Source organism: Chamaea fasciata, unplaced genomic scaffold, assembly GCF_029207755.1.
Source record: "Chamaea fasciata isolate MVZ Bird 193981 ecotype frontalis unplaced genomic scaffold, bChaFas1.0.hap1 SCAF_5, whole genome shotgun sequence".
Lineage (NCBI taxonomy): Eukaryota > Metazoa > Chordata > Aves > Passeriformes > Sylviidae > Chamaea > Chamaea fasciata.
Window position 1 is genome coordinate 41669971 of NW_027094090.1, and position 14550 is coordinate 41684520.

Here is a 14550-nt window from a genome sequence, read left to right on the forward strand (position 1 = left end):
GCATGCGGCGCAGAGCCGGGGACCCCGCGCCCCCCCCGGCCCGGGGCAGAGCGCGCCCGTCCCACCGCCGCCCTGCCTCCGCCCGGGGTCCCGCCGTGCCCCTCTCCCTTCCGACCGCTGGGCGCTGTCACGGAGCCTGTGTTGTGCTAGTCGTTGAGGAAGGAAACCTAGTGGAAAAATCAACAGGGAAAAGTGCATCCTGTAAGAAATGTCTCTGAAGAACGCTCGCTCCCTTGAAACCGCAGCGGGTGGCTGTGGCAAGGGCTCTTTAGAAGTAATAGAGAGTCTCGCCTGGTCGGGTCTCAATTTTTTGCGCATCTATGAAACACTCCATCAAGTGTCTTTTCCCGTTATCTTCCGCCATCTGTCACACATACAGACTTTCCTTTTTGTTCCTTCCCCTCATTTTCCTGCTACCCGTGCCCGATGCGAGACTCCGACCGGTGGCCAGGGTTATATCCTTGCCGTGCCCCATGTAAGGCATTCCCTGCCCATCCCCGGTTTAACATCCCTGCCGTCACCGGCGTGAGGTTCTTTCCTTTGCTGCGGGGAAAGGTTCTACAGCTGAAAGACAAAGGGCGTCAACCGCACGAGGACGGCGGCGCGGTCGCTCCCCACCCCTGGCCCCGCGCCGGAGGACTGAGCACTTGCGGAAACTTTTTTTTTTTTTTTTAATGATAATAATAATAATAATAAAATCCCAGACTAGCTCGCTTTCGGGAAAAGCCGTGCGGGGCGCGGCCGCGGGTGCGGGGGCTCGCTGCGCGCCCCGCGGGGCTCCACGTGCGTCAGGCGGCGAGTGGCGTCAGCGGGCGCGGAGCGGCGCGGAGGGGGCAGCGGGAGGAGGGGGGAAGAGGGAGGGAGCTTCGTCAGGAGGCGATGGCGGTACCGCCGTGACATCACCCCGCGGCTTATATAGTTGGGGAAGGGTCTGGGTCCCCCGTCTGGTGCCTGCAGCCGCCCGTCAGCACACGTGCGGAAGGCGAGGAGCGGCGGGGCTCTGTCTGTCTGTCTGTCTGTCTCTGTCTTTCTGTCTCTCTCTCTCTCTCCGTCTCTCCCTAGGATTTATGGACTTTACTTTCTAGAGGGCGGCGCGGCAAGGATGAGAGTCCAGCTGGTGTGCGTGGTGCTGCTGGCCCTGGCTTCCTGCAGCCTCTGCTCAGGTAAGTGCCCCGAGCCGCCTCCGCCGGGCGCGCCCCGCACCGCCCGGCCCCGGAGCCCCTCGGACTGCCCGGCACCGAGGCGCTCCCGGAGCCCTAAGAGGGACCGAAAGGAAGGGAGTGAAGTCGTTTCGGGCTCCGCCGGCTACTCCCATTAGGCGCCCGGGAGCCGGCTCTGATAACGGGCTCTGGCCAGCATCTTTTTTTTTTTTTTTTTTTTTTTTTTCCTTTTGTATCACTCTAACTTTCTCCCTTCGTATAAGTCATTCCTCCTCGCAGCATCCGTACCACGGCAACTAGTGTAGATTAGTCATTGGAAATACAAATCAGTGCAGACCATCTGCTTGATTGTGCTGTGGTTCATTGAATAGCATGTATTTCCAAATTAAGATACAAATTGTAATCTCTGCAACTCATATGAATAGCTGCTGTAATCCAAATCAACATGAATATGTATGTCCTTCAGTGACTTTTTAGAGAGAGAAATATAATTTTATTATTGGCAGAAAAAGTTTCTAACAACCAATCTGAAATTATGACCAAAACAAAACGCTGAAGCACAAGCAGATTACACAGTAAGAAGGTTGATGTAAATGCATTTCTTCTCCAAGAGCGGCTGCTTTAGAAAGCTCAAAAGAAGGACAATATATTAAAATGCATTTCCTTCTTCTTTGAAAAATGACACATCTTAAGCATCTGCCATTTATGTCTAAAAGTTTATGACTAGATAGGTATGGTGAGAGTTAAACTGGTGTGTGCACACATATATGAAGTAGAATAGCCTGCAAAATCCAATCTTAACTAACTTGAAAATTAATTTTTATCTTCACTAAATTACCGGGTAAATTTAAAGGCAACTTCATTATTCAACTTTAGTGTTCAGAGGAACTCAGAATTCCTATTCTCACTTTAGATGGAAGTTTCCATTTTGTATTCCCCTGCAGAAGAAAAAGCTAAACCACATAATACCTGCATTTTATTAGAGTTTAAATATAATTGTTCTGTATATTATAGAGAATACATGATCTTAGTGACAAAGCTTAACATTTTTTTCTCCCCATATATTTCTAAACTTTTTAAACAAATTGCTCACTAGTATTTTTAGTGAAGCAGTTTCAAATTCAACTGCTTATAGACCCTGAATGAAGGACCACTAAAGTTAAAAAAAAGAATTAAGTGGGAATAAAAATAGATTCATAAAAAATCCTCAGAAGCCAAATTGCATGGAGAACTCACACAATGGTTTATTTGCTTGAAAATTTGAAATTATTTGTAAATGAGAAATGCCACAGAGAAGACTGTGTGAAGGGGCCCAAATAATTTTTAACAAATATGGACAGTTATACCATAAAGAAAATAATTGTTAAATTTTCTTTTGAAAATGTTTGTCCTCAGGCGAAAGTATGCACCTGTGGAATGCAATTGTTCCTGTAAAATGTGAATATATGAATAGAAACTATTTTTCTTGTCAGTAGAATCAAGAATACATCAAACTGTGTGAATTTCTCTCAGATTTTAACAATAATTTTTAACCAGGATTTTATGCATTGCTCTCCGAGAGTCTGTTCTTTTTATGCTTTTGTTCCTCATCCATCTCTTTTCACTCCTGAATTACCTGAACATGTTTCCTTCTCTCCCTCCAACCCGTGCTTTATTCTTCACTCAAGGAATCTTGACTCCTAAATAATGTCCTCTTGATTTCTTTTTTCAATCCAAATGTTTCTTAATACCTTCCTTCCCATCTTTCATGCCCGCAGCTATCTTCCAGCCTTGATGTGTGGAAGCAATCTTCCATCCTTTACAGAAACAAAAACCAGGTGCTAACCAGGCACAAGTCCTTCTATTGTTCTCAGCTGGTGTGATCCAGGACACCACAAATCATGATGCTGGCGTTGTGTGTGTGCTCAGTCGCTCACAGAAGATGCTATCATTGATAGAAATTCAGCTGAGGTGATCTTGTGCTGCTAGCAGAACTTTGGCTGATGGTAAAGCTGGTAAAACTGACTGTCATTCCTGCTAAAGGCATTAGGCTGGAGATCAGTTACTAGTGATCTGCTAACTGGTCTACAACTAGTCCTATTTTTTATGAAAATTTTAAACATTAAATAAGACTGGTTTTAGATTAGCATTACAGCAAGTCAGTTAAATGCAATAGCTTCGATGCTAAAAATAATGAATGAATCTATTGTGTTGGTAATGCAAAGGTGAACAGCAGCGTCCCTGCAGAGGAAGGGTTTATGCGTGACACACAGAAGTTTTTGATGACCTAAATAATAGGAATAAGAAGCAGTGCAACCATACAAAGTGCAGGGGCTTAGGAAATAATAGCAATTCCCTTTAGAAACTCCTTTTTAACCAAAGCACAACTTTTGGAAATATGAGGAATGAAAGGCATTATCTTGTTATCTAACCTGTTTCTTGGGGTTTTTCAGCCACAAAAGACAAAACCAAAAGACATGTAAGACAGCTGCCCTCTGTAGCTAGTGGTAAGCATTAAGGTGGTTAAATACTGAGGCTTCTGAACCAAATTGTACTATGCTGTTTTCTCTTGAGAACACATCAGGGACAGAAGAGGGCTGCTCTGATGAGTTGGGGTATGCAAGGCTTTTGCAAGGAAGGGGAATAGGTGAGAGTCCAATAAATGTGGGCACAGCCTTTCAATGAAATATTTATGGGATTTTCAGGGCAATGGGTTCTGACCAAAAAGACACAGTGATCTTTCACTTGTTTGCTAATCTTGTAAGGACACACAAAAATGCTAAGGTGAGAAGGGCAGTGATTCCTCTCAATAAGTACACGATGGGTAAATATTACAAGTTGAAAGGTATCATTCATAGTGTAGGAGTTTGCAAATCATGGATACATTTGTAATTAGAAATAAATTAGACTTTAAATCAGAAGCAAGCAAGTAAGCATTAATATTTAGAAGAATTTCCTAAAGAAGAAACAACGTGACAGTAGTAGTGAGATTTATTAAGCTTGAACATGACTGATTTTTAAGAGCATTGCAATAATGGGTGGCATCTGTGCTGACAGAAACCTGTGACACATTAGCACATGCTTGTGGTCCCTTACAATCTCATGTTCTGTGAAAAGTAGTGGCACAACATGGTAATGATCCCTGAAATGAAGGCATAGGCAGAATCTATCCACAGATTCAGTGGTAGGGTCTTACATGCCAACAGCATTGATTATTTTAAAGAAAGTGAGGTATGACCTATATGAAAATGTGATATATTTGGGTTTAGTATGGTTTGAAATATTAGTGCATTGTTTGGTTTTGGATTGTGGTGTTCCAGTAAAGGTAAAAGTTATGTGGAACTCTATTTCACCTAAAGACTTAATTCCTTACATTTTTTTATTTTGAGCTGTGATTGCTGCTACCAAGATACCAGATCTTCACTGTGATTCTCATCTTCACTATGTGATGCTGTGTGTAGAAATATGTCTGTGTTTTCTCTTTCCGTAGCAATTTTTACCTTATTTACTAAATCACAGGTCTTTCAAGTCTACTGAGCCAGCAAAAGTCTATTAAATCAGTAAAGAAAATCCCTGCACTTCTAGTCAGAATACTTTCTTTTTGTATACACATTGTCAAGAGCTTGTGTCATAAACTGGTCAAGCTCAGTTCCCTCATATCAATAAAAATACCCTTAATTTAATTAAGAATAATCAAGAATCTTGATTATTAATTGAGTAATCATAACTGCCATTTACCTAAATAATAGCTACTTAAATAAATATTATTTGAAAATAATGATTCAAATTTTTCTTCCAAAGTAAGCAAAGGTGGCATATATTTATTATGAAAATATTGAAAAAATAGTGCAGAAGTTTTTTTATACTGAAGGAATTGCAGTTTAATGAGCCTTTCTGCTATGAAACAGATAAATGAACAGTTCCATTCAGTTCAATAAGCTTGAACATGCTTTAAAAATGTATTGAGTATTTATTTTATTGTAATGTTGCTGCTAACTGAAGACTCCTAACAGTCCCTCTAGGTCACTGGTGTTTGTTGTTTATTTTTAAAAGATCATTTAAATATCTAAGTTCTGAATTGAAATGTCCATGATTTATAATCAAATAATAAGCGTATGTTTCTGGTTTATTCCCAGATTCAGAAGAGGAAATGAAAGCATTAGAAGCAGATTTATTGACTAATATGTACACATCAAAGGTAATTATTTTTCTTCCTTTACCTGTCAGGGCAAATGAATTCTCGTTACAAACCCAAAAGTCTTTGCACCAAATAATAATCTATGGTCTAGACAGAAAAGTTCAGTGTTAGGTTTTAGGTTGGTGCAAGACTTTCTCTAGTTCAAAGGAAATTTAAAGGTGTTGATGTGACACACTAAACGTGTTCCTCAATTGTAACACTGGTACTTTCATTAAACTGTCAAAACTCTGTTATGTACAGCGATGTAAATTTATGTGAGGAAATGTGTTTCCAATAAGATTATGCCTGATGAAAGCTAAATTAACCCTGAGTCAAATCTCTTAAGTGCTAGTTTTATGCAGAACTCTTCCTCTATGCATATAAAATTAAGACGATCATAAAGCAAATATAGTTAATACTTATGCCAATTTTGGTTCAGGATTTTAATCATAGTACCAGTACAGGAACATGGGGACATGACTGTGAAAATACTAACTTTGTAAATGGCATTTCCTTGACAGGTTTCCAGACTGTGAATAATGTTTATGTTATTTAATATGAATATATAAAAATTCAGTGAAAACATCATATTGACAAGGTGAAGCTGAAAGTGTTGCATGTATGTATTGGACAGGCTGACAGACACTTTCTCAACACAATTATCTTCCATAAATGATCTATGAAATACATATGTCTGATCTATCTTCAGTGACATATAAAGAATAAACTCTGAAAGAAGTGCTATTGGTTTAAGCATGCATATTTTAATTCATTCTTCCAAAAAAAATTTAAGTGGTACTTAAATGTAATGGAAAATAAAATGAGAAATGAAAAATTTCTTCCCCAAAAAAGAACTTTTCATAAACCATTAACTAGTTGAAGGTTAAAGGCAAAACCTGCCAGGAAGGCTTCTGCATATACTGTATTGAATATATGAGACCTTTTCCATGGGATTATTGGATAAACAAGAAGTATGAGGCCAGAAAATGCATTTTCTTTATCTGGTCTGGCAGTTCTTAGAGTTCAATGTTTTTTACTGGCATGATAGTTAACCTTAGATTACAAATAAACCTGTTGGCCACTCACTTTTCTAAAGTACAGAAAGACATAGTAACTACTCCTTTTCTGAGACATATTTAAATATAGGAGGCTGACAAAAATAGGTTTTTTGTTGTGTGGCAAAGTATAGCATGCCCTGGAATAAAACCCTGCTGCTATTGGTATTTTTGCTACTGACTTTAGCAGGTCTTTGAACATTACTTCCATCTTTTCCTCCCTCTCACCACAGAACACAAGCTCAGGTAATGCCAAATGCTCAAATATATTGCACCAGTTAATAATGTCGTGATGTTTTCCATAATACTCTTATGTTTTTTGATGTCATGTAGCTTGCTATTCAGCTTCCTTAGGGTATTTACCACAGTCAACTGACACCTGAAGTTGACAGAAGCAGTAGGCTCATGTTGGAGACATTGGTTTAATTCTGCATTATACTGCCTTAAATCACCATCGTTAGTGAATATACGTTGTCTCTTGACATCAAAGCAAGACATGGTGGAAACACTAAAACCTGAATATCAAATCTACCACTATCCCATTCATTACTGATTTTTTTTTTCTGTTGTCCGCTGCTAGATTTTAACCCTCATTACAACAAATTATGGCTCTGGTGTGATAGACAAATTTGAAGATGGTATGTGTAACATCTGTTTTGTGTTGTGCCTGAGATCTGGTTCCGTTTGAAGGCAATTACTGCTAAATTGCTCTAACTGGATCTTACAACTGGATTTGACACTGACATGGTAATCAGCAAAGGAAATCCTAACTATTTAAACACCATTAAAATGGGGGAAAAAAAAGTAGTGTTTATGAAAGCTGAAATCTAAAAGTGCAGCAAAAGGGATTAGCAGTTGTGGGTTTAGTATTTGATCGAACAAAAATCTACATTGGTAGGCACTTGTGGACTATAGTATTAAGACTACAGACAGGGCTTAAGTGAACAATTTGCAATGTTCAGTAGTCTATTCAGTATTACAGGAAGGATTGCCTTATGCTTTTAACTTCACAGACTGCTGTCCAATGCCTGCTGCCCCTTTTCAAGTTGCTCTTTAAAGTCATCTATATGCTGAATCACTTTCCATCCTTAAAGAAGTAGTTCATGCTTATTTCAACCTGTCTTGAACTCTTAATGCAGTTTGTCACTCTTCCCTGCTGTCACATCTCAACCAAGATACAAGGATCAAACAACTACTTAAAATGCTCTTCTTTTTTTTCTAAAATAAAATCCAAAAAGCCATTTGGAAGATCTGGTAAAACAACAAAACCTGACTTGTCAAAAATGTGTGGATAGTTATCTCTTGTCTCTCTTCTGTTTTAAATAGAAAACTTTATTCATGTCAAAAAGATAACTCTATTTCCAGCTTCCTAAATGCTTTCCTGAAACCACTAGTTGTTGCATGAATAACGTTTTGATGTCAAAAAAAGATTGAGACTGTGTTATTTAGAGGAAAAAAAAAGTAAAACAAAAGTGTTCCTTGGAGCATATACCATCCCTAGAATATACTCCACCTTTGGGATCCCACCCAAAACTAATTTTCTGAAGTCATGGACCTGCTGACTTTTCATTCTTGTAGGACCCCTATTTATGACTCTATTTGCCCGGAGAGTTCAGCCTCCTTGTCTGAGGAGCTGTCTAGAAGTAGCAGGAACCTACAGCTACCTAGGAGCTACTGACTTCCTGACTCAGTCATCATCTAAAAATTAATTAGGTTTACAGGCATTAATATACACCATGGAAGAAATTCTTCTTTAACAGGACTCAGTGCTATATCTGATTAAATATATAATTTCTATGGTTACAATCTGAAAAAAATTCAACTATCATTATGGAAAGGAACCATAGAGATCATATACTAGCTTGGGATTTTTACTTCATTTTGACTTCGCTTTTTATCTGCTTTTACTAGATAAAGACACGAATGTAAAAAGCAGATATCATTTTTCCTAATTAAAAAAAGCATTTGGGATGTACGATGGATTGTAACAGAAGAAGTATTATAAGCAAACTATTAGGGGTATCATTTAATCAGAAATTGAAATAAAATTCTGTATGAATTATAACTTGGGAATCTCTTTTGTCTTGCATAGGACAAGCCTGTTGTCAAAGAAGGAAATTATTTCAGTTATTTCAGGCTTATTTCAGTTTCTTAGATGATCTTAAATTCTCTTTCAAGATCCACAGAGTGTGAGAAATTATATTTCTGATTCTTATTTTACAAGCATGTTCAATAGTGTTAATGCAAACATCATATTCTCTTCAGTATTCATATACCTTTTAAATTCTAGTTCATACTGCAGTCTCCTTTGCTTCTTCAGATCATTCACAGATATTTTTCAAGTTACTCTAAAAAAAAAATTAGTTCTATCTTGGCAGATAAGTGTTCCTTGTTTTATTGTGTAGGTGTTTTCCAAAACGTGTTGAGCTACTGTAGTTGGTATTGCTTAGACCTTTGTGGAAAATATATATAAATGTATAAAATATAAAATATATTACCTACAATATAAAATATATCACATATTTTAAATTAACCTGAACATTTGGATTATTATCATCTTAAACTGTTTTTCTACCTATACCTTTACCATAACTGCCTCAGATATTTTTCATAATGCAAAAAAGCAAAGTGGTTGGATTTTAATGCTGCCTATAAAAATGGAACAGAAAAATAATGTGACTGCTCTGTTCAGTGTCTGGACACGACCTGGAAAACCCCATGTTCAGTTAAAATAACCCAAAATTCACTCCTACTGAATTGTTAATGGTAGCAGTAAGTAGAAGCAGGTGTACCCAAGTAAAAATACTTTGAGGTGATATGTGCATGGGATTAATAGGAGTGAGACTCCCTTAAAAAATGAAATATTGGTTAGAAGCTTGCAGACAGCACTGAGAATTTGTTTTCTCCATACTTCAGAAGTAGGAGCTAAGACAGCTTTCACCTAAGGAAATCTGCTATTTAGGTATTTTACTAATACAGAGAGGAAAGTTCCTTTATACATGTATGTGCATCAGACTGACATAAAGTAGTAACTTTAGATCAAAAAGATTCTATAAATTATTCAAGAAAGCATGAAAAATTACCCTATCCTTTACTCTTCTGTTTCCAACCACTGGAGTATTTTTGGTTCTTACTTAACTGAGAAATCTCACTTCCTTATGTAGTACTGCCTCTTGATTCTATGCTTCATTGCAATTTAGCTGTTGCAGTGCTAGCTCACATTTCTTTTGTATACCCAGGAGAGAAAAGTGAACTGGAGAAGCCTCCTCAACTGTCATGGCAAACTCCATATATTTATATTTCAAAATTATATTACAGTGGACGAAAGAACATTTTGAAATTGCATTGGACATTTGGTCTTTTTCCTAGTTTAACTTCCGTTAATAAAATTAGATTTCTGCAAAGAGATTAATTTTATTTTAAACTGTCACATCTTCTTAAATAATTTGAGAGACCAACTGGGGTACTTCAATGGGACAACAGATGAACTCAAAGTAAAGTGTGCAGAACAAATTACAAGCTTCCAAATAAGATTTCAGATTTGTTTTCTTAGCCTGAAAAGAAAATAATCTTTTTTTTTTTTTTGATGTTGTCAGGAATCTGAGAATGCACACCAGTTTTATTAAAAGGCTAGATCATTCTCATTTAAAGGGCAGGCGTGTATCATATGTATGTTGGAGTAATGATCATGGCCAAAAGAAAACTTTTTGTGACTAATGCTAAGAGTGATGCCAACTTTTCTTGTTTCTTCCTCATTTCTCTGAATTTTCTTTCTTTTCCCTGAGAAAATAGTCAAGTGTGATGAATATACATAAATTTTGCACACAGGGCCCTTGTGTTAGGAAGGTGCTCTAAAGAAAAGTCATGTGATTACCTATGTTCAGCCAAGTAAGCACTGCATCTACTCTCTTAGTGCTATTAAATGCGTGAAAGGCGATGTCTGTGTTAGTGTCATAGCTATATTTAACTTTGTACATACAGGAAAAGAAGCAACTACATTTTAGTTCATAGGTAAAATCTAATCCTAATGTGCACAGAGAGGAAATCCTTGCCAGGAATAAATAGGAATTTGTTATTTGGCTTTTGATTGGAGATTGCTGTGTCACCACTTCTGGTTTAAGGAAACTAAATTCTATTCTCAGCAGTAAAAGGAATACAGTGCGGATGAAATAATTAATAGTGGGAGAATGAAGAAAATGGCGAAATCATGAAAAGCAGTAAATGAGATTGGAATTCAGTTTTAAACTTAGTTTTTTCCTATTGATAATCAAAATGGAAGAAGACTATTGCTGCAACTGCTTGGAAAAAACAGTACCAGTAGAAAAATAAAAATTATGCTTATCAGCATTTCTTTAAAGTGGTTTAAAAGCTCACATGTAGTGCAATATACTGGAACAAGCAAAATTTGACACAAATCTTGGTGAAAATTCCTTTTTTTCTATATTTCTGTAACATCTATGGACAAGTTCATTCTGGGCCACCTAAATACAGTTGGTCTCAGTTTTTCAGTTCAGTTACCAAATCGGGAATACTTTGTTTCCACAGCTGTGTTTTATCTTTGCTCCATCTTTCTAAGACCATAAACCTTCAATTAACATCTCCCAGGCTCTTGACTTTCCAGCATCCTAAACTCCTGTGGCTTACAGATTCTGTAACTTCAGGCCCAGACTCATCAGACAGCTTATCCTGAAGCAGGGACTCCATTCCTTTTGTCAGGGAATTTTGAGATGACTGATATTTGTTCTGAACCAGGGAGGAGGATCTAGTCAACCACAGGCATCCAGCTTGGATTCCTGAGCTGGGAATTTATCCAGCGGGTTTGATTCATTATCCTTATTTACACCTGTGAATTTATATTATATTAATTTCCATCTGTGTTTTTGTTTGCACCTGTGCAGAATGACTATGAAATGCTGCCATTCTGGTTTGGTAGCAGTTTATTTTTTTCATCATTTATATCTACCTGGGGGGCAAGGCTGCAAGGAAGCAGACTTGGCGTGCGTAATAAATGAGTTGTCTTAAGTTCAACATTCTAATTATTGTTTAAAAGTTGACCAGATGAAAAGCACTTCAGAAACAGAGACTTGTTTCTAACAAAATGTTTGAATGTAGCACATGATTACAAAAAACCCAAAATACCTTAAATTGTGGGTGTTTTTATTTTCAGATTAACAGAGCAAAACTTCCTTACTGGAAAATGACCCTGCTAAATGTCTGCAATCTTGTCAACAAGATAAACAATCAAATGGGGGAAACAGTAGAGGTAGATGAGGAGGATCTGGTCCCAGGAAGACAGTTCCCTGCTTCTGTGGATGGCTTCAGCTTGGAAGCAATGCTGACAGTGTATCAACTCCAAAAAGTTTGCCACAGCAGAGTCTTTCAGCATTGGGAGGTAACACAAGCTGCCACAAATGCATGTTGTAGTAATGTTGCAAAAAACCATATCCATGTGACCTCCATCACATTGTCTGAGCTTTTCTTTCCCTTTTTATATTCTCTAATAATGCTAATATGCCTCTTTCAGTAAGGCTAGTGAATTAGTGCAGTTTTTTGATGGCCTGAGTGTATGTTTTTTACAACAACCTATGGATAAATGAGAACTTTTCTTAACTACATACTTTCTTCACTCTTTGGAGCCATTAAAGGTAACCAAACATACAAAAATCATCACTATGCCAGAAAATATAATTAATATCTGCTTAACAGACATGAAGTTACTACAGATTATTGAAGCATAAATAAATGTAGCCAGTGTTTGTGTTTTAAGACCCTAAGGAAAATGGGTTTCAGGATGCAGGGATACATGCCATGCGTATATACCATTTTACTAGGTACTCTGGTTTTCTTATCATTGCTAGGAAACTGATGGCAAGGCAACCCCTGCTTTTTGTTTCCCTACACCTAAAGAGGGCCATGAAAGTTGACATTGTGATTGTATGAAGATTGCTGCTCTTAAATAGTGATTGCCTATAGTCCATTTGTGATATTTACTTTAGTACAGTGATTACAGTGGAGCACGCTAGGCACAATCCACTTGCGTTAGATATTACAGTAAAAGCTGCTTTGTGTAGTGAAAAGAGATAACTCAGTGTCACTACCCACTTTCCAGTAAAGCAGATTTCTTCATCTCTCTCAAGTTCATGTACTGTGTAGCTGAATACAGATCTTTTTGTTTGTTTGGGTTTTTGATTGTTTGGGTTTTTGTTTGTTTTGGTTTGCTTTGCTGAGTCATAACTCTGTATACTCCCAATCCTCATATTAGCTGGGGTGGTCCATGCAAAGGATTGCAACCCCTTTGGGAATCAGAGTTTTCTGAAGACTCCTCATCAGAGCATTTATTGCTGGAAAGGAGCTACCCTGGAACCAAATATGCAATAACCCATATGTATTAATCACAGTTCCCTGCTTTGCAGGAAGTTGCAAACTATAATATGTCTCAAAAGATGAAACCAGAAAGCAGTGCATGTAGGTGTTTAACCTAAACGTGTGATAACAGAGTGATAGTCATTAGAAAACTTTCAGTCAATTTGATTTTTAATCTAAGGAGGATATACCAGCTTTCCTCTCTAGTCAGAACCAATTATCTAATTTGTTGAAGTGGAATTTAAATATCATTTCTGTAGGGCTCAGCTCATCTTTAGCCTGATTTTAGTTTTGTGCCTTGAGTTTCATCCTTTTTATTTTAAATTAATTCTGCAGCTAATATAGTAAAGAGTTTTCTTGGTGACAGATGTTAAAATAACATTTTATTAAATTTTTGAGGAGTTTATAATCTTCATTACCAGAAAAAGTAGATAACAGCGTGTCTCTTCTTGTGTTCTACAGTTACTTCAGCAAGACGCTTTTGATCTAGAGAACTCAAGCCAAGAAAAGGAAATCATGAAGAGAAAAAATCCCTATATTCTGAAACGGCAGCTACATGTGAACAAAGCTAGAAGACCATACATACTCAAGAGAAGTTCATATTACTGATGCAGCAGAAGAAAACAATGTATATTTAGTTTATAGGTAACTGTGCATTATGGTTATCTTATCTAAATCTAAAATCATACTTGTGTGAAAATATACTCTGGAAAATCAAGATGATAACATAGCTGTGTCTTTTTTGCAATTGCTGTTTCTTGATTGTGAATTTTTCCTACTTGAGATTAATTGGACTAATACATTTGCGAATAAAACGAGTTTTTAAGCATGATGTATTGTACAAAATTGAGATTTCAACATGCTTTCAAATAATCTTGTAGGTTTTTTTCCAGTTTTATAAAGCACACCAATATAACACCAAGTAAATTGATGATGTCCATAAATCCTGCTGAGAATCTTACAATTTCTTAATTCAACACCTCAACTTGTAAATGCTTACAAGTTTTTTGAATAATATAGTAGTAAGAACTGCCACAGTATTTTGTGTTTTGACCAGATTAATTTATTAGGAAATAGATCTAAGGAAGAAAAGGAATTCTATCAATTGATTGTTAAGTGGCAATTTCAAAATGAATACCTAAAAGAGCATGCTTGTAAGTGAATTTTGAAGTTTTGACTCCTAATCTGTGAATGCTCAGGAAAAAAAAAAAAACAACAAAAAGCTGATTCATGTCCCAGTGCTGTCACTGTTAAAAGTCAAAATAGTAATCTGGTTACAAGAGAAACTTGATGTTTGAATGATTAATTGAAATTAAAACATCTTAAAATTACTAATCTATTAAAAGGCATTTCCTTTCCCTCCCTATACATATTTGTAGAAAACAGAAAGTTTCAGCATTGAAAACAGTCTTGGAAGCTAACAGAGAGGGAGGGTCACAGCATGGGAAAAATTGTTTTCAATACATGAGGAATCAACTGCTGCCTGAAAGTTACACATTTTCCAATTCTGTGTTTGTGATGTGTGCATGAGATTTGGGATCTCAGCGATTCTGGGTTCCAGTTATGAGGAAAACAGCCTGAAAGGACTGGGGGCCACAACAACCATCCAAACTGAGGTGTTGTCCAACACCTGTGAAGCCTGGATGCTTCAGACCAGAAGGCAAAAATGGGACAGACATTGGTTTTGAAAACTTGCCTGTTTCCTGTTTGAGGTATCTCCTCAAAGCAACTTTCCTCCAACAAATAGCCACAATACCCCTCCCCCCCCCCCCCCCCCGGCCTCCCCCAAACAAAAAAAACAAACCAAACAAAGAAA

At 37.4% G+C, this 14550-nt stretch overlaps 1 protein-coding gene across 1 annotated transcript; it reads left to right on the forward strand.

The window, feature by feature from the left end:
* Positions 1-862: 862 nt before the first annotated feature.
* Positions 863-14065, forward strand: NTS (neurotensin). Its single transcript, XM_066183342.1, has 4 exons — positions 863-1163; positions 5276-5337; positions 11539-11763; positions 13197-14065. Exons 1-4 carry the CDS (start codon positions 1103-1105, stop codon positions 13341-13343), a joined length of 495 nt encoding a protein of 164 aa, XP_066039439.1. The 5' UTR covers positions 863-1102; the 3' UTR covers positions 13344-14065.
* Positions 14066-14550: the final 485 nt, after the last annotated feature.

Coding starts and splice junctions, on each gene's coding strand:
- NTS (XM_066183342.1), top strand. CDS start 1,103: ATGAGAGTCCAGCTGGTGTGCGTGGTGCTGCTGGCCCTGGCTTCCTGC. Junction 1,164..5,275: donor TTCCTGCAGCCTCTGCTCAG/GTAAGTGCCCCG, acceptor GTTTATTCCCAG/ATTCAGAAGAGGAAATGAAA. Junction 5,338..11,538: donor CTAATATGTACACATCAAAG/GTAATTATTTTT, acceptor TTTTATTTTCAG/ATTAACAGAGCAAAACTTCC.